The following is a 17,170-nucleotide window of genomic DNA, read 5'->3' as shown; positions in this document are numbered from 1 at the left end:
GCGAGGAGGGTACTGCCCGCTGGCGTGAGGGCCCCCCAGCCTTGGGTGGTGGGGAGTGAGATGTGCCGCCGGCTCCGTGGGGTCTCCTGGACCGTCTGCCCTGCGACAGGCTCCCAGACCTCCAGCGCTCAGGCCCTGGGCTTGCTAAGCCATGTGTTGTTTTAATGTCGTTTCCTTTCCTCCGCCCTGCCAGGTCTCGGGGGTCTGCTGGTCTTTAGCACCACCCCGACTTTGCAGGGAGGTGCCGCCCACTGCTGTGTGTGCCCTGCTCCGGCAGGCCGAGGGGCAGGGTGGGCGGGCCCGGGACATCCAGGCACCAGGATGAGCCGGCCACTCAGCCAGCAGGCAGAGGACGTCCTCAGCTGGGACAGGCGGGGCCGGGTCTCCCCGGGGGCGCCGAGGCCATGGAGGCAGCGTCCAAGATACCGCGGGCCCCTTGGAAATGAGGAACTTTTCTTGTCTGTTCTGTTGTTTCACTTGACGTCTAGCTGACTTACAAAGTTGTGTTGGTTTCAGGTATCCAACAAAGTGATTCAGTTACACACACACATTCTTTCTCAGATTTTTTCCATTATAGTGTATTACAAGACGCTGAGCAGAGTTCCCTGCACTATATAAGTAGGTCCTTGATGTTTGTTTCTTTTACATATAGTGAAAAAAGGAAATTTATTTACCGAGAGCTATAAAACAATCTTAGTTTGAGAAAACCCCGAATCGACAGGAAAGTGCAAGGACCCACGGGTGCCCTGGCGCAGTCCTCCCCCGCCGCACCGCCCTCCCCAGCCCTTTCACCTGGAAGGAAAGAGGGCTGGGTTCTGTTTGCTCCTAGGTGGCAACGACGTGATTCAGGAGCCAGGCGTTGTTCCACGGGACCCAGAGCCAGATGGGGCCTGGGCTGGCAGCCTAGCTGCAAACTGCCGGGCTCCTGAGGGGGCGGTACTTGGGTCCCCAAGGGGAGCCCCGGGGTGGGGGGCCTGGACTTGGGGTCACAGTGTGGGGTGGGGGGGCTGGATGCAGGGTCACCCACAAAGGCTTCTGCAGACTCTGCCGACTGCCGCCCCGAGTTACTGCCGCCGGTGGGCGCGGGTGGGGGAGGTTTTATCGGCAGGCCCCGAGGGCAGGCGGGCTGCCAGCCCCCTCACAGCCCGGGCGGGTCTCGGCTCGCGGTGGCCCTGGGGGCTGCCAGGAGGTCTACCCCTAGTGTTGCAGATGAGGAAACTGAGGCCAGAGGTCGCTGGCAGGGGCTGGGTTGGCCCTGCGGTTTGCCGCTCTGTCTGGACTGGCTTGTGTCTGTGGGGGGGGGGGGGGCGGGTGCATCCCAGGCCCAGGGCACGGCGACCCCTCTCTGAGCCACAGTGGGCGGGGTCCTCATAGGTGACAGGAGAGGGTCTGTGCCCCCCACCCCTCAGCCCTGCAACTGTGGTGTCATCTTCCCCAGGGGACTGGCCCTTCCCAGAGAATGTCTGGGGACCCTCCCCAACCTGCAGGAGGGTGGACAGTCACCCAGCACCATCCACAGCCCAGAGCTTGAGCCTCAGTCTGGCTTTTTCATGGTGAGTCCCTTCCTTCTCCCCGATCACTAAATACTTCGAAGGCCACCTCGAGGAGTTACGGTCTTTGTGTTTGGGGGCCTCGTTGTAACTGAGTGTTTGCCTAGTTTCAGGGGCAGACTGGCTGACAGTATTGTCCCAGTAGGGACTCTGCTCCTAGGGAACAGAGAGGAATGAGGAAGTGCATTTGGAAGCCAGTTGACACTGAACAAGGCCGACCTCTGACACGCCGGCCCCTTCCACAGGCCTGCAGAGCCCCCCTCTGCACAGGCAGGTCGGCTGCACCCCCTCCTCGGAAGGCGGGTGCCGGGTAGGGGTGGGAGCCTTCCCCGTGGGCCCAGCAATCCGGGGCTGCGGTGGGAGTCTAGACTGCCTCACTGCTTCTTTTGTCTTCCATGGGGATCAGCTTTTCTGGGCCTGGCTCTCTGCGGTTTGGTTGTTGACAAGAACCCAAGGCAGGGAATGCACAGCCAGATCCCTGAACAGAGATCAAGATAAAGCCTCCTGCCTACAGCCGGTAGCAACCCCAGGCCTCAGTAAACAGTCAGCCTGCAGTGCAGGAGACCCAGGTTCAACCCCTGGGTCAGAAGGCCCCCTGGACGAGGACATGGCAGCCCACTCCGATATTCTTGCTGGGAGAATCCCATAAGGTCCATAGCAAAGTCAGACAAGACAGATCAACTAACACTTTCACTTTCCTGCCTGAGGCCAGGAGCAACCCCAGGCCTTTTCAGACAGGATTCGGGCCTGCTTGACCCATTACAGTGCCCTGACCTCGCTGCCCACACCACCTACGTTTCACCTCATTTTTGTAAAAACGTTTTGGGGGTGACCCACTGCACCCAGCTGCTGAAACTCTTTGAACTCATTTCTCTTCGATGGACTTTTGGCCGTTGCCAGATTTCCTGTGTCTTTAAGAGACTCCAGGGTGATTGGAGACCACCTGGCAGGTGACACCCTGGGTCTGGCGGCCCACCTGTGCCTTCCATGCTTCAGCTTCCCTTTCCCAGGGGCCTCCCCAGACCAGACCGACAAGGTGGGGCAGGGCGGGCTCCCTGAGCCAGAAGGGATGGGCTGGGGTCCCCGGTGGGCGGGGGTCCCATGGCAGAGTGCCTGGCGATCTGTGTCCGGCTTGTGTCCCCCTTCTGCTTGCTGGGGAAGCGCTTCCCTAAACCGAGCTCTGGGTGAGTCAGGCAGGGGGGAGGGGAGACGCGAGGGGTGGGCAGTCGCCCTCTCGGGTGAGGGTGCAGTGAGGCCGGAAGGGGTCCAGCTGCGGGCAGCGAGCTGGCAGTGAGGGCGCTAAGTGGGCAGAGGCCTGCGCGGGACATTGGCAAAGCGGGCAGCGCCGGAACCGAAAGTCATCCGCTGGGGCGGGGCCGCCCGGGGGTCCGGAGGCGGCGGCGGCCCCCAGCGCGCGGGCCTGGGGCGGGGTTCTCAGCGAGGGCGCCCGGCTCGGTCCCGGGCGCACAAACTTCGCCCGGGCTGGCGGGCCGGCGGGCCGGCAGGTGCGGTCACGTGGGGCGGGCGGGCCGGGGGCGGGCCGCGCGGACCCCGCCCCTGCGCCCTGGTCCGGCCGCGTCGGCGGGAGCGGGCGGAGCCGCGCCCGAGCGCGCGGAGCCGAGCGGGGACTGCAGAGTGGCCGGAGCTCCGGGCTCGCCATGCCCACCAACTTCACCGTGGTGCCCGTGGAGGCGCGGGCGGACGGCGGCCAGGAGGAGGCGGCCGAGCCGAGCGAGGCGCCAGGCCCGCCCGAGGGCGGCGAGCCCGACTGCCCGAGCCTGGGTGAGCGCGGCCGCACCTGCCCGCGGGACAAAGGCGGAGGCCCGGCTACGCGGGGCGGCGGGCCGGTGGGGGAGGCCGGGGCCGGAGGGGAGGGCGTCTCGGGAGGAGGGGGCGGCCGCGGGGCGGGGAGGCGGACGGCGCGCCCAGAAGGGCTGTGGGGCTGCTCTCCGCCCCCTCCCGGGCCCCGCCGCTGCCTCTCACTCCTCGCTAGTTCCCACCACTTTGCCTGCCCCTGCGGTTCCCCTCTCCTCCGTCGCCCCGTCTCATGCCTGCCGCGGCCCCCTCCCTAAGCTTCGTGGTGGGGGCGCAGGGCGAAGGCTTCAGGGGAGGTGGGCTCATGTCCCTCCCCCCTGCCGCCCCGGCCCGGGACCCAGGAAGCACCTTTCCCCAACTCGGGGTGGGGTCGTGGGGAGGTGCGAGACGCCCTGGGTAGCTATGGAGACGGGGGAGGGCCTCTCCGAGAGCGTCCCCAGGCCCCCCGCGTGACCTGGTGTGACCTCCACCCCCGGAAAGGCCGAGGGGGGCGGAGTGCCTGCCTGCTTCCTTCCCGGCCGCCTCTGCTCCACTGCGCTCCGCTTGCTCTGGGGCAAAGGGCCGCCAGGCAGATAAGCTGCCCGGAGGACCAGCCCACTGCCCTGTGGGGTCCTGGGCTGGAAGGACAGCAGGTCCCTGCCGGGGCGGGGAGAGGCCTCCTCCACCCGCCACAGAGCTGTGCTCAGACCGCGTCCTCCTGTCCCTGTGCTTCTGGAACCCAGAGGTTTCTGGCACTTTCACTTTCTCTTGGTGGAGGTGGGGGGGCGGGGATCCCCAGGATCCCCTGCCTGCTTCTCCATCACCTGGCTCCAGGCCCCGACTTCCCTAGGGCTGGTGGGTGGGTCACCGAGGGCGCTGCTTCATCTCCAGGCTCAGGGCCCCGTTGAAGTTGGGGTCCCTGCAGCATTGGGGAGCAGGTGACCAGGCAGGAAAGGCGGTGACGCCAGGGCAGGCGACAGGGCCTTCAGAGCCGCCTCCAGGACAAGAGGCCGGGCCCTCCCTGGGGCTGTGCACCGTCCCGGTCCGCAGGGTCCTGGCCCTCCCCCGGGGTCCGCCTGCTTCCTCTGCCCAGAGCTGTGGGGCTGGGCAGGGCTCCAGCCAGCTGCCCGTGGAAAGCAGGCAGGACTTGCAGGTAGAGTCCCCGAGCCCAGCCTTCCCCACTGCGGCTCCAGCTAGCGGGCCGGTGGCCTCCCTGGCCCCCAGGAGCCATCGGGTCCTCAGGGGACCCTCACCGCCCCCCAGGGAGGCAACCCTCCCTCCCCCCCCCCCCCCCCACCACTGGCCCCTTCTCGGGCGGGCCTCAGTGGCTGTCTGCAGAGCTGGATGTGGCTGCAGGGGGGCCGCAAGCACCCCACCCGCCCTCCGTCTGAGGCTCCTGCTTTCTCTGTCCCAGGCCCACTTCAGCCCCTGCCTTGGGCTTGTCTAGAATCCCATTTGATTGCGTGTTCAGAGGCAGGGGCCCCAGCAAACGCCGCGTGTGGGCATCTCGTGTGCCTGTCGATAAGCCCTCTGGGCTCTGAGTTGATCCTGGCACTTGAATGAGCTGACACAGAACTGAACCTGGGACTTCGCTGTCTTTCGCTCGCGTTGCCTCAGAGAAGTGGCGGCGGAGGCCTTGGTTCCCTGGGCAGAGCCCCCAAGAGGTCACAGGAAGGCATGCTGTTGCCTTTTGGAGTCTGCCTGAAGCAGACCACAGCGGTGCCCAGAGAGGCCCTGTGATAGCCAAGGCATTGTCACTGTGATGGGCGACTGGGAAGCAGCGCTCATCCTGCTTGTTGAGGGGCCCTTCCGTCCTGCTTCTGCAGCATGGAACCACTGGTGGAGCCCCTCTGCAGGCCCGTGTGCGGGGTCCTTGCCCCCCTGGCCCAGCCCAGGGCCGTGCCTACTCAGGGTCACTGAAGCTCCTTCCCGACTCTGTGGCTGGCCCTTGAACCCTCTGGGAGGCGCCTGCTTTCCCGGTGGGCCTCCTGATGGTGCTGGTGAGACAAGCTCAGGGAGGCCTTCCCGAGCTGGAGCAGGCTGGAAATAGGCGTGCAACCCCAGGGTGAGGGCCGGGGGTGGGCTGCCCCCAGGAAGGGGAGGGGCGGGGCTGTCTGCTGCAGCCTTCTTGGCTGACCTGGAATTTGCCCACCGGCCTGAGCCCTTGGGCCTGGCACGCAAGCCCTGACACACGGAGGCCGCCCAGCTGCCTGCGCTCCCCTGCGCTCCAGGCCAGGCCCGCATGGAGCCCTGTGGTCAGCGTGCGAAGCCAGGGCCCACTTCCTGGCTGTCCGAGGCCCAGGCCTCCATCAGGGTGCGGTGGCCAACACCCAAATCTTGACCTTGCACTGCCGCTGCTGTTCTGACCTTGGTTGAGTCGGGTTGGCAGGCCTGGGCTTTAGAGCTGGGGGGAGGCCTGCGGGCAGTGGGGGGGTGTCCAGTGTTGGGAAGGTGTTGTGTGCGCCCCCAGGATGGTCGCCGGACCCCGCCAGCCCCTGCACAGGGGGTCCCGCCCGGCTCCCCCCAGACCCTCCCCTTCCCCGGCTCTGCTCTCACTTCCCCTTCCTCGCTGGTGCTTCCTCTTTGGATGCCTCTCCTGTGATTTCCCGCTCTGCGGCTCAGGCCCTGAGGGTCACCTGGGGGCTTCCTTGACCTCTGTGGAGTCGGCCCCCGGAAGCCCTGGGGCATCATCTTGGGTCCTGCTGGGACTGCAGGATTCTGGGCTCTGTGCTGCCCGGTGCCCAGTGTGGCCGTGGCTCTCAAGGGGCTGCCCTGGGCCAGCCAGAGCGCGGAGCGGGGCGCTGGGCGAAGGACATGAGTATGGCCGCAGGGGCCCGGGACGAGCCTGCGGGGTCTGTCCCACAGGTCAGGCGTCGGCGTTGCCCCGTCGTGGGGCTCCAGGAAGGAAGGGCTGCGGATGCTGAGCAGGAAGGGCTGACCCCGGCCCGTGTCCGGCACCCCCGCCGTGGGAATCTCTGTGGGCGTTCTGGGCTCCGGACTCGGGAGAGTCGTGATGCTGGACAGAGGGGGCGGGAGGGCCAGATTCCATTTTAAAGGCGCAGGACGGCCCAGGCCTGGACGCTCACAGGGCGGGCGGCCTGTGGCCTGGCTTCCCCGTGCCTGTTGAGGCTCTGGGGCCACCTCCAGGCCACGGTCCTTTTCTGAAACTGGGAGAAGCGTTCTGAGTTTCCTTGCTGAGCCCCGCAGACCTGCGTGTGTGTGTGTGTTTGCAGGCGTGTGTGATCCTCCGCGTGGAGGTCCCCGGGGCCAGGTCACGTGTGCTGGGGTGTCTGCATCCGGTCGGACAGCTGGAGGTGCTGCCTCCTGGGGGTGCCCATCACCGTGGGCCGTGCTGGCCCCGCTCGGGTGCCTGTGCCCGGATCTGAGTCCGTTCTCTGCTCACGTGCCCTCGAGTCCTGTGAGGAGCCTTAGACCCCACCCTGGGGTCTTTCCTTTGGAATGCCCCCGGACCCCCGATCTCGATGCTGTGCTGGGTGGGTGTCTGAGCTGTGGACACCAGTGGTGCTGGCTGCCTGAGTCTGGGTGTGAGAGATACTCCCGAGGGTCTGTCTCTGACAGCAGCACCCCCAAGGGGCTGAACGGGCCCGGGGCCTCTGGGCATTAGTTTCCAGCAGCTGCAGTTTGTTCCGTGAAGGTTGTGGAGCATCCACCCTGGTCCGTCGTGGTCCAGGGACGTCAGTGAGTGAGCAGGGCATCTCTGCGCCGTCTTGGGGGAGGGCGGCTGTGGGAACCAGCTTGTGATTTAGGGTGCAAGGGAGGACTGGAGCTTCATGAGCCGCTGGGCGTCAGGGTGGCGTCTCAAGGGGACGCTTCTGCACCAGCAGGGAGCTGCGGCCCTCGGCCCCGCCCGCACAAAGAGCACAGCTGTCCGGGCCCCGTGACAGTCCCGCCTGGCGCCTCCTAACTGCAGGCCCCCTGCCGTGGGAGTGGCTCCGTCCAGGGGAAGCCAGTACCCACCTGCCTCCCTTGAAGGTGGGCTGTGGCCTCCAACTGGGAGTGGCTGGCCCTGCAGACAGGCCTCTGTGTGTGTGGCTTCCTCCGGTGATGGGGGCATGTGTATCTGTGCTGGGCCTGGCTGCCTGAGTAGACCAGAGGGATGCAGGCTGTCCGACGTTTATACAGACCAGCAGTCTGCCCTCCAGAAATGCAGCTCTCTGGGATGCAGCCCCTGGGTGAGGGCGGGGGAACCTGGCCTAAGACCAGCACCTCAGGGCGGTGACTCAGGGCCTGAAGCCACGGGACACTGAGCTGACCCAGGGGGATTCCACTGAGAGGCGGCTGGAGCCAGCGGGCGGCACATCCTGTCGGGTCGATGCTGTGTGTGCGCGCGCGCGCGTGTGTGTGTGTGTGTGTCCATGTCTGTGTGTGTCTGTGTCTCTGTGTGTCTGCGTGTGTGTGCATGTCTGTGTGTGTGTCTGTGTCTGTGTGTGTCCGTGTATGTTTGTCTGTGTCTGTGTGTGCATGTGTCTGTGCGTGTGCATGTGTGTCTCTGTGTCTCTGCGTGTCTGTGCGTGTCTGTGTGTGTCTGGGGCGCTTGCTGGAGCACTGCCAGGTGTGTGGGTCCCTGGCAGTCCTGGGCAGAGAGATGCTGTGTGCTCCACGGGCTCCCCCAGGGAATCAGGGCCCGGAGGCCAGCGGGGCGTGTGCGTGGAGGGGCCACTGTGCCCAGTGAGCCAGGCCTGCTCACCGCCCCCTGCTCCGCAGTGGGCTGGGCTGAAGGAATGCACTGCTGCCCCAGCACACGGAGACCTGCTGGTTGGCGGTGCCCCGAGTCTTGTTGGAGAGCGGGGTCCCCTTCTCACCCTGGGATTCAAGGGGACCAGCAGCCACGGGGATTATCAGGGTAATCAAGTAATTGACTCTAAAGGTCCACTGCTTTGGGCTTCCCAGGTGGCGCTAGCGGTAAAGGAGAGAGAAAAGAAAGTGAAGCTGCTGTGTTGTGTCCGACTCTTGGGGACCCCACGGACTATTGTCCGCCAGGCTCCTCTGTCCACAGAATTCTCAGGCAAGAACACTGGAGTTGGCTGCCATGCCCTCCTCCAGGGGATCTTCCTGACGCAGGGATTGAACCCAGGTCTCCCACACTGGAGGTAGATTCTTTACTCTCTGAGCCACCAGGGAAGTTCCGTGGTAAGGGACCAGCCTGCAATGCAGGAAACACAAGAGAAGCAGGTGCAGGTTCCATCCCCGGGTCAGGAAGATTCCCCTGGAGGAGGAAATGGCAACCCACTCCAGTATTCCTGCCTGGAGAATCCCATGGATGGAGGATCCTGGCAGGCTAGGGTCCACAGGGTTGCAAAGAGTCGGATATGATTGAGCGCCTTAGCACACCACTTCCCCTGTGTGGAGGCGGGCGGGGGGCTGGTAAGCTCTCTGCCTGGGGGGTGTGTGGGGGAGACTCGCTGGGCTGCTGGGGGCTGGCCCAGAGGCGGTGATGACTCGTAGCCTAGTCAGGGCTGCGGTGCCCAGGGTCTTGATCTGCTGCAGTGGCAGCCGGGTTGGCCAGAGGTGTCTGTCAGGCTGGACACCGTGGGTGAGGGGCTGCCCTCCGCTTCCTGCCCCCAGAGTCTATGGGGATGGGACTCTGCCCAGCGGCCGCAGTCTTAAGCTGACCCCGGCAGGTCCTGGTGCCTGGCTGGGTGACCTCTGGGTCAGCCTGCACTGCTGCGTGGAGGGATGGTGGCCTCGGGCGGGGCTACCTTCCCAGGGCCTGTGGTCGGGCTCGGGGTGGGGATCGGAGCCACAGGCTGTGGGTGGACGTGTGTCGCCGGCCAGCCACCCGGGATCTCTATCCCCGGCCGCACACGCGTGAGGCCGCAGGGCAGGCGCTGCTGTCCGGCGGTGAGTGTGGGCTGTCGTCTCTGCAACCACTGCCTTCGGGCTGAAGAGGGAAGAGTCCCCCGCCACCCTGGGGCCCTTTAGAGTGAGGCCAGGCCAGGTCTGGGGCCTGGCGGGAGTGGACGGCGCCCCGGCATGGCAGCTGGGCCTGGGGCCTCGCGGTCTGTGGTGGGCGGCCGCCGTGGGCTGCCTGCTCGGGGGCTTCGGGCAGCGCTGCCTGCAGAGAGAGCAGAGCATGAAGGGTTAACACCTTTCTTTTATGAGAAAGCGGGCGCTCCCCCAAGAGCCAGGCCTGGTCTGTGCAGATAAGCTGCGCTGCGGTGGGACCAGCCCAGGAATGAGACGCCCTGGCTCCCCCATCCATGGCCGCTCCCCCGTCCAAGGTGGCCCGCGCTGTGTTGGGCCCGGAGCCCACTGCCAGGAGCCCCAGTGAGTGCCCCGTCCAGGTGCCCCTGTGGCTGGGGGGGGCGGGGGTCTGCAGCTTGCCCCTGGCCGGCGGGCGGGAGCCATTGGTGCGGGGTCTTGCCATGGGCCTTGGGCATCTGCACGGGGCCAGCTACCCGCACCTCTGCTCGGGCTCAGAGGCGAGGCCCTGGTGTTTCTGCTGGGGCCCCAGCCTGCGTTTGTCTCCTGTTTTGGGGGTGCTTTCTTTTTGAGAACAGAGTCAGGGGGAGGTGGAAGGTCTGCTTCTGAGCTTCGCGCAGCCGGGGTGGGACCTGTGACCCTGCGCCAGTCTCCCGGGCTCAGGTTGTCCTTGGGCCGCACACTGAGCCAGGAGCTGGACGGGCCTGTGGGCCTGTGCTTGCCCCTCGCAGCCAGAACCTCCCCCTCCTGCCCGGCCTGCAGCTGCTCTGCGGCCAAGCCTGTCTGGGGTCTGCATGCGGTCAGCGTGCAGCTGTCCCCCAGGGTACCATCTCTCAGGTGTCCGATGGAGCGGGCTGTCCCCTGGGGGGTCAGGAGGCCCCTCAGAGACCCTGCACCTTGCTGAGGCTTCTCACCCTGCCTGCTTTCCTGCCCTGGAGCCGGCCTGTCCCAGAGGTGACCCTTGGATCAGGCCCGGTTCTCAGGAGGCTCATGGGCCGGGTCGGTCCCTGGGGAGGGATCGTGTGGAGCCAGCATCAGAGGAGAGCAGCACGGGGTGGTTCTTGGGTTTCCTCCTCTCTCTGAGCTGGGGTCTTGACCACAGCCAGATGGAGCCTGAGCCAGTAACGGGAGCCGTCCCAGGAGGCCACGGGGTGCCCGCCTCCCACCCTGGCTGGGCCGGCCCTGCACACCACCTAGGCTGGATCACAGTCTCGGGTCCCCAAGAGAGGAGCGGCCAGAGCAGCCGCGGCAGTGACGTGACCGAGGGGGTTGCAGGGAGCCAGGTTCCCTGAGTCCACCGGTGGCCCTCACTGCCCGGCACGGGGTCAGGTCCAGACGGGAGGAAAGTCCCTGGAACACGCTCTGTTCTGGAGGAGCCAGCTCAGCGCCGAAGGCTGTGTGTTAACCATGCTTCTGTGTGCGCCCTGGGTGTCTGGCTGCTTCTCTGTGTTGGCGCCTCTTGGAAGCCGAGACGCCCGGAGCCTCCCCGTCTCGGCAGGGGGTGTCCTTGGCCCGGCTGTTGGGGTGGCCATGGCCTCAGTCCTGGTTGGAGGGCAGCCATGTCACCCCAGCCCTGCAGCCTTCCTGAGTCCTTCTCTCTGAGCACCCCAGTCCTTGGGGTCTTGTAGGAGGACCTTTCTCCCAGGGCTCTGTGGGACAGCACGGGAGGCGGCGGTGGTGGGTTAGGGGCAGTGAGCGGGACACCCGGGCCGGTGGGCCTTTCCCCGTGGCTCGGCCACCCGTTGTGCTTTCGGCTCATTCCCGGTCGCACCAGGGTGCTGGTGGCGGGATGCCCCTGGGAGTGAGTGCCCTTTCATGAGGGCCTTTCGGAGGTGCCGTGAGCAGGCCCTGCCCGCCTCTCCACGCTGAGCTCTCCCGCCCGCCAGGCGCTGGCTCCGGGCGGCAAGCCAGATGCTAGGCACACGCGTGTGGAGGGCACTCCCAGCTGGGGGCAGGGTGCCGGCCCGCCTCCCGCCCTGCACCGTGGCCCGGGGTGGGGCGGCCCTGCCTGCAGCTCTGGCAGGGGGGCTGTTGGCGGCGGGGTCGGCTCAGGGTGGGCCAGAAGGGCTGGTGCACAGGACGGAGACTACATTTGCCAACTCATGTCACCCAGCCCGGCCCCTGGCACGTGGCGTCTCGGCGTCTGCTCCTCCCTGAGATGGCACGGGGGCCTCGCAGGCTGAGAGTGAGGGTCAGGGAGACCCGCAGAGGCTCTGGTGCTCGGGGCTTGTCCACCCCTGTGGAGGCTCTGGGGTCCGGGGCTCGTCCACCCCACAGAGGCTCTGGGAGCTGGGGCTCGTCCACCTGTGGAGGCTCTGGGGGACCCGGGGCTCATCCACCCCATGGAGGCTCTGGGACCTACGGGCTCATCCACCCCACGGAGGCTCTGGGAGCTGGGGCTCGTCCACCTGTGGAGGCTCTGGGGGACCCGGGGCTCATCCACCCCATGGAGGCTCTGGGAGCTGGGGCTCGTCCACCTGTGGAGGCTCTGGGGGACCCGGGGCTCATCCACCCCATGGAGGCTCTGGGAGCTACGGGCTCGTCCACCTGCCGCCCCCCTCGCGGCTCCCAGCTGTGGGCTGGAGCATCTGTCTCCCGCCAGAGCCCCATGTAGGAAGGCTGGCCAGCCGGCCCTCCAGGAGCAGATGCTGGGGGAGATACCTGTGCCGGAGGCGGTGTCGACTGGAGGGGCCATGGGCGGCTCTGTCCTTGCTGCAGAACAAGTTACTGTTTCAGCCCCAGACTTGCTGTGAGAGCATGGAAGCCCCCGGGCTCGAGCGGTTCAGTTTTTCCGGCCTGATCGCAGGGTGCTGCTTCTGGGCCCATGCCCCTTGGGCGGTGCGCTGGTGGCCAGGTCCTGGATGTCAGATCCAGCGTCGATCCTGGTCGCAGAGCATGGAGGGCAGGGGGCGCTCGTTAACTCTGGCTGTCCTGGGGCCTGAAACTCCTGGTCCCAGCCCCGGGTGACTTGGAGGAGAGCCCGCCGCAGGGGCCATGGCCGCAGCCGCATGGGGGGCCCAAGGAGTGGCCGGTCAGGCTCACCACGAGGTCTGCAGGTGGGGCTGCTGTGCTGGAGGTGCCCTGCGTCCCCCGGGAGGACTGGGTGCCGCCCGCACCCCCTTGCAGGCCGCCCATGCCCAGCAGCGGGAAGAGGTCATGGCCCAGCCGACCCTCAGGAGCGCCTCTGGCCCTGAGCCTGGGGGCCTTTCCGGAGACACGTGCTGAGCCCCAAACACAGGCCCGGTGGAAGGGGAGGAGCTGCCGCCCATGGGGCCTCGGCGGTCAGGGCTCTGACCGAGGCTCTGCCCCCGCCTGGTCCTGGCCATCCCCACGCCTTGCAGAAGGCCCTGCTGTGTTCATGACCAGGACGCCCAGTCTCCTCGGGAGAGCAGGGGCCAGAGCGCCGTGCGGGCTTCCCGCCCCGAGTCCAGAGCCCTGTGTCCACACATCCCTGGTCCCCACTCAGGTTTACGGACTCAGGGTTCAGTTTGCATCTCATGGAGCCGTCAGTGGGGCATCAAAACTGGTGTGGGGAACCGGACGCAGGGCAGGTGAAAAGGGCGGAGGCCGCGGGGTGGGTCAGCATGCGCGGATCAGCGTGCGGGGTGAGCCCCAGCGGTGGCACGTTGGGGCATTCTGAAGGGGCCCCACCTGTGAACCGAGGCGGGCTGTGTGGGTGAGTGGGGAATGAACCGACAGATGCAGGGACCGGCTCTGCTGGGAGCGCTGGGGGTCCGCCCCATGGCCTCTTGGCCGTTTCGTAATTAGATGTCTGACGTGAGCCTGGCCTGCCCGTTAGAGCAGGTTACCCAGTGGGGCTGCCTCTCCTGAGTGCCCGGCCTGGGGACGGCAGGGTGGGGCCTTGCCCTCCCAGCCGACCTGGCCCCGGACACCTGATCTGCATTGGGGGCACCCTCGTCACGTGTCCTGACAGCGGCTGGGCCCTCGGGGACACTGGGGGACCCGCCCCAGGAGGATGGATGGGGTGAGGTCCCCGGGATTCCCTCTGCTCGGGCTGGTCCTGGGTCCCCATCATCACGAACAAGCAGAGTGAGCCCCGGAGGACCCCGGCCCTTCAGAGCCCCCATGTGAACGGGGGGCTCAGGCCCTGGGAGTCTTCGTGCCAGGGACTCCTTTGTGCAGACGGGAGTTGTAACCTGCTGCTTGCTTGAGAGGTAAAAGCTGATGCTGTTTATTCTGCAGAGGTGAGAGCGGTTAAGGGTGACAGGTGTTTTCTGTTTTGTGAAAACAGGTGAGCCCCTCAGGTGGAAACATTGGATTTCCCCTTTAATTATGACCTGATCTCTGCTTGGCTGCTTTGTGTGTTATTTCGGCCGTGCTGGGTCTTTGCTGCTGCCCAGGCCTTCTGTTGCAGCGGCTCCTCTTGCTGTGGACCACAGGCTCCAGGGGCGCGCGCTTCGCTGCTCTGGGGCACCTGGTGTCTTCCCAGCCCAGGGCTGGAACCCGTGTCTCCTGCTTGGCAAGCGGCTCCTCACCCCTGGGCCACCAGGGGAGCCCCGGAAGCACTTGCTCTTTGATCTTCAGTCCGGGGTCTCGGCTGGAGCGGGTTGGGGAGCAGGCTGCTGCCCATCTGCTTGCGAAGCCGCTTGTCCCCGTGTGCGCGTCTCCTGGTGCTGGCCGGAGCCCTGGGCGAGTCTCCAGGACGGGAGGGAGCCGAGTCCTGGCGGTCCCCGAGGGAACCGGGCTCGCTGCGTGCCAGGCGCGGCCTCCAGGCCGGGCTTCATGGGGAGGCCCGGGGTGTGTGCTGCTGTGCCTCTGGTGCGTTTTGTGTGTGTCCCGCGTCCCCTGCTCGTTGCACATGATGTCAACACCGTGGTCAGAAGCAGCGAGGTGGGAAGGCGGAGGCCCCCCTCCCGGGCGCCGGGCTTCCTGTATGCAGGCACCCGCCTTGCCTGCCCCGCCTGCAGCGTGCGGCCTGTCCTGGCCTGGGGGAGGGGCGTTCGCCATGTCACCTCCCAGTCTCCAGGGTCGCCCTGTGGGCGGGACGAGCTACCACATCCACCCGACCCGGGTCCGTGCACCCTGGTGGTGGCCTGTCCGCGCCCCGGCCCCTTCTGTTCCCCTCCGGCCTCTGGTCTCAGAGCTCTCTCAGTTGCAGGGATGGGCGGGCTGTCCCAGCTTCCGATTGAGGTCGCCACTTGCTTTCCTGAGGGTTAGACCCACTCCAGGTGCCCGGCCACCCCGTGCCTGAGGGCGTTCAGGCCGCCCCTCCAGAGCCCCACCTGCATAGGCTGTGCTTCCAGGTGGGGCTGGGATGGGCGCCCCAGGGCTTCTGTGACAGCGGAGCCGAGGCCCTGCCTGCGCCAGCCGCCCCTCCCGGATGAGAAATACAAGACCCAGGCGGGGGCCGTGACTTTGCAAGGTCGGGCAGAGGGGGAACCTGACACGCCTCCGGGGGCGGCTGGCGTGGCTGGAGCCAGCTCTCGGGCTGGGCCGGCCTGCGTGTCCTCCAGCATCCAGTCTGCAGACAGCTCTCTGCAGCTTCATTTTCGCCAGAGACCCAGTCGGAAATGCAGGGCTCTCCTTACCAGAAAAAGGATTGTTATTACCAGAAAAGCCCAGTCGTGGGGACCGGGAAAGGGTGCTGAGTGACCGGCGGGAAGCGGGAAGGATTCAGGGAGGGGCTGGCGCTGCCCCAAGACGCCCGCCGAGCAGGGAGGGGCCGTTCAGGCACGAGTTCTTGCCTGGTTGAGGGCAGCTGTGTTTCTTAAAGGGCTTCCCAGGTGGCGCGCATGGCAGAGCGCCCACGTGCCAGTGCCAGAGTTGTAAGAGAAAGAGGTCCCACCCCTGGGTCGGGAAGATCCCGAGGGAGGAAATGGGGTCCGTAGGGGTGTGTTGTGGCCTTTGCTTTGACCTGACGTCAGAACCTCGGTTTCAGAGAACACGCGAGTGAGCGCAGGATCGCGTGTCCCTGCCCGGCGTCTTCTCCCTCCCCCCTTCTGGAAGCTTCCGGAGCTTTCTGGAGCTGGCCTGTGCCCCCGGGGCCTCTCTCCCAAGGGGGCCCCGCCCTGTGGGTGGTCCCCGCTTGGCTTTCAGCTCCGCTTGTTGGGGCTCAGGAGCCCCGGCAGGCGCATCCTCTCCTGGGTGTCATAGCCTGTGACCCTCACGTTCACCTGACCTTGGTTTGCTGGGTGGTCGGCTCATACGGGCACCACCCCGGCCTCCAGCTCTCACCCGTGCTCCCCGCGTCTGTCTGCTGGTGGTTACCCCCCGCAAGCACTGACCCCAGCTCTGGGCCCCACGGGCCTGTGCCCCCACAGTGGTCCCCGGGGCTGGGCAGCGCAGGTTTATCCAGCAGGGCCGGGGCTCTGCCCGCTGGGTGCTTCCACGGGCTGGGGAGGGGCTGGGAGGCCTCGGTGGAGGGGCGTGGAGCTGAGTGGGGCCTCTGGATTTTGGGGGGCTGGGCGGTGAGGGGCGACCCCTGGTCCCGGCAGACGCTCACGGCCATGCTTGCAGGAGCCGCTCGTTGTGAGATGTTTGTCCTGCAGGACCTGCGATGCTGGGGCTGATCCCCAAGCTCCTGAACCCAGCGCGGCCCTGGGCCTCATCTCTGCCCCGCTCCCTCGCCCAAACAGATCACTGAGGGCGTGAGGGCCAGATCGAGAGAGGCGGGTTCCCTTGTTGCCCCCTGTGACTCCCGCCACATCTGACCGACCCCCTCCGCCTGGCCAAGCCCCGCCCCGTCTCACTGAACCCCTCCCTGTCTGACCAAGCCCCTCCCTGTCTGAGTGCTCCCCTCCCCGCAGGAGATGGACACCCCAGGGAGAGCAGCCCGTTCATCAGCCATGGGGAGGTGGACACAGAGAGCGTCTACGAAGGGAAGAACATGGCGCTCTTCGAGGTGAACCTCACTCCCCCTCTAAGCGGGAGGTGGCGTGAGGAGCCATCATCCGCACAAGAAAAGAGGCCCACCCCCGGCCTCACAGTGAACCGAGGGTCCAGGCCGCGGCCTCAGGGAGCCCCTCGCAGGGGCTGGATGCAGGCCACTTGGGATCCCTGGAGCTCTGACCTCGAACCCCTGCCCCCTGGGCTGTGTCCAGAGCCCTCTGCCCACTTTCGGGGAGCGGGACGCTCCCAGATGCTTGATCTGGTCAGTTGGACTGTGCATCGGGGTGGGTGGGGGGCAGCGTGTAACTGACTCCACATCTCGGCCCGAAAACAGGAGGAGATGGACAGTAACCCGATGGTGTCCTCGCTGCTCAACAAGCTGGCCAACTACACCAACCTGAGCCAGGGCGTGGTGGAGCATGAGGAGGCAGAGGACAGCCGGCGGCGCCAGGCCAAGGTGCCCCCGACCCGCAACCGCCCCCCGGGACCCCCCGCCGCCTGCCCCCCTGGGCCCCCTCCGCTCACCCTCCAGGCCATGGTGCCCCCCGACCCGCAACCGCCCCCCGGGACCCCCCGCCGCCTGCCCCCCTGGGCCCCCTCCGCTCACCCTCCAGGCCATGGTGCCCCCCGACCCGCAACCGCCCCCCGGGACCCCCCGCCGCCTGCCCCCCTGGGCCCCCTCCGCTCACCCTCCAGGCCATGGTGCCCCCCGACCCGCACCCGCCCCCCGGAACCCCCCACCGCCTGCCCCCTGGGCCACCCCCGCTTGCCCTCCAGGCCACGGTGCCCCCAACCCGCAACCGCCCCCCGGGACCCCCCGCCGCCTGCCCCCTGGGCCACCCCCGCTTGCCCTCCAGGTCACGGTGCCCCCAACCCGCAACCGCCCCCCGGGACCCCCCGCCGCCTGCCCCCCTGGGCCCCCTCCGCTCACCCTCCAGGCCATGGTGCCCCCACCCCGGGCCCCAGATCCCAAGTGGGCCACCTGATGCTGGGGTCATGCCGGCTGTCGGCAGGACGGGCTGGCTTCCTGGCCA

At 67.0% G+C, this 17,170-nt stretch overlaps 1 protein-coding gene across 1 annotated transcript in view; it reads left to right on the top strand.

Moving 5' to 3' along the window:
- The window catches only part of SLC12A7 (solute carrier family 12 member 7), a 63,101-nt gene that overhangs the window by 21,878 nt on the left and 24,053 nt on the right, over positions 1 to 17,170 (top strand). Inside the window, 2 exon segments of the mRNA XM_070476433.1 lie at positions 16,055 to 16,149; positions 16,471 to 16,593. Coding sequence (XP_070332534.1) covers positions 16,055 to 16,149; positions 16,471 to 16,593 — 218 coding nt within the window.

Source organism: Odocoileus virginianus, chromosome 14 (assembly GCF_023699985.2).
Source record: "Odocoileus virginianus isolate 20LAN1187 ecotype Illinois chromosome 14, Ovbor_1.2, whole genome shotgun sequence".
In the NCBI taxonomy this organism is placed as follows: domain Eukaryota; kingdom Metazoa; phylum Chordata; class Mammalia; order Artiodactyla; family Cervidae; genus Odocoileus; species Odocoileus virginianus.
This window is presented reverse-complemented; position numbering and strand designations above follow the sequence as displayed.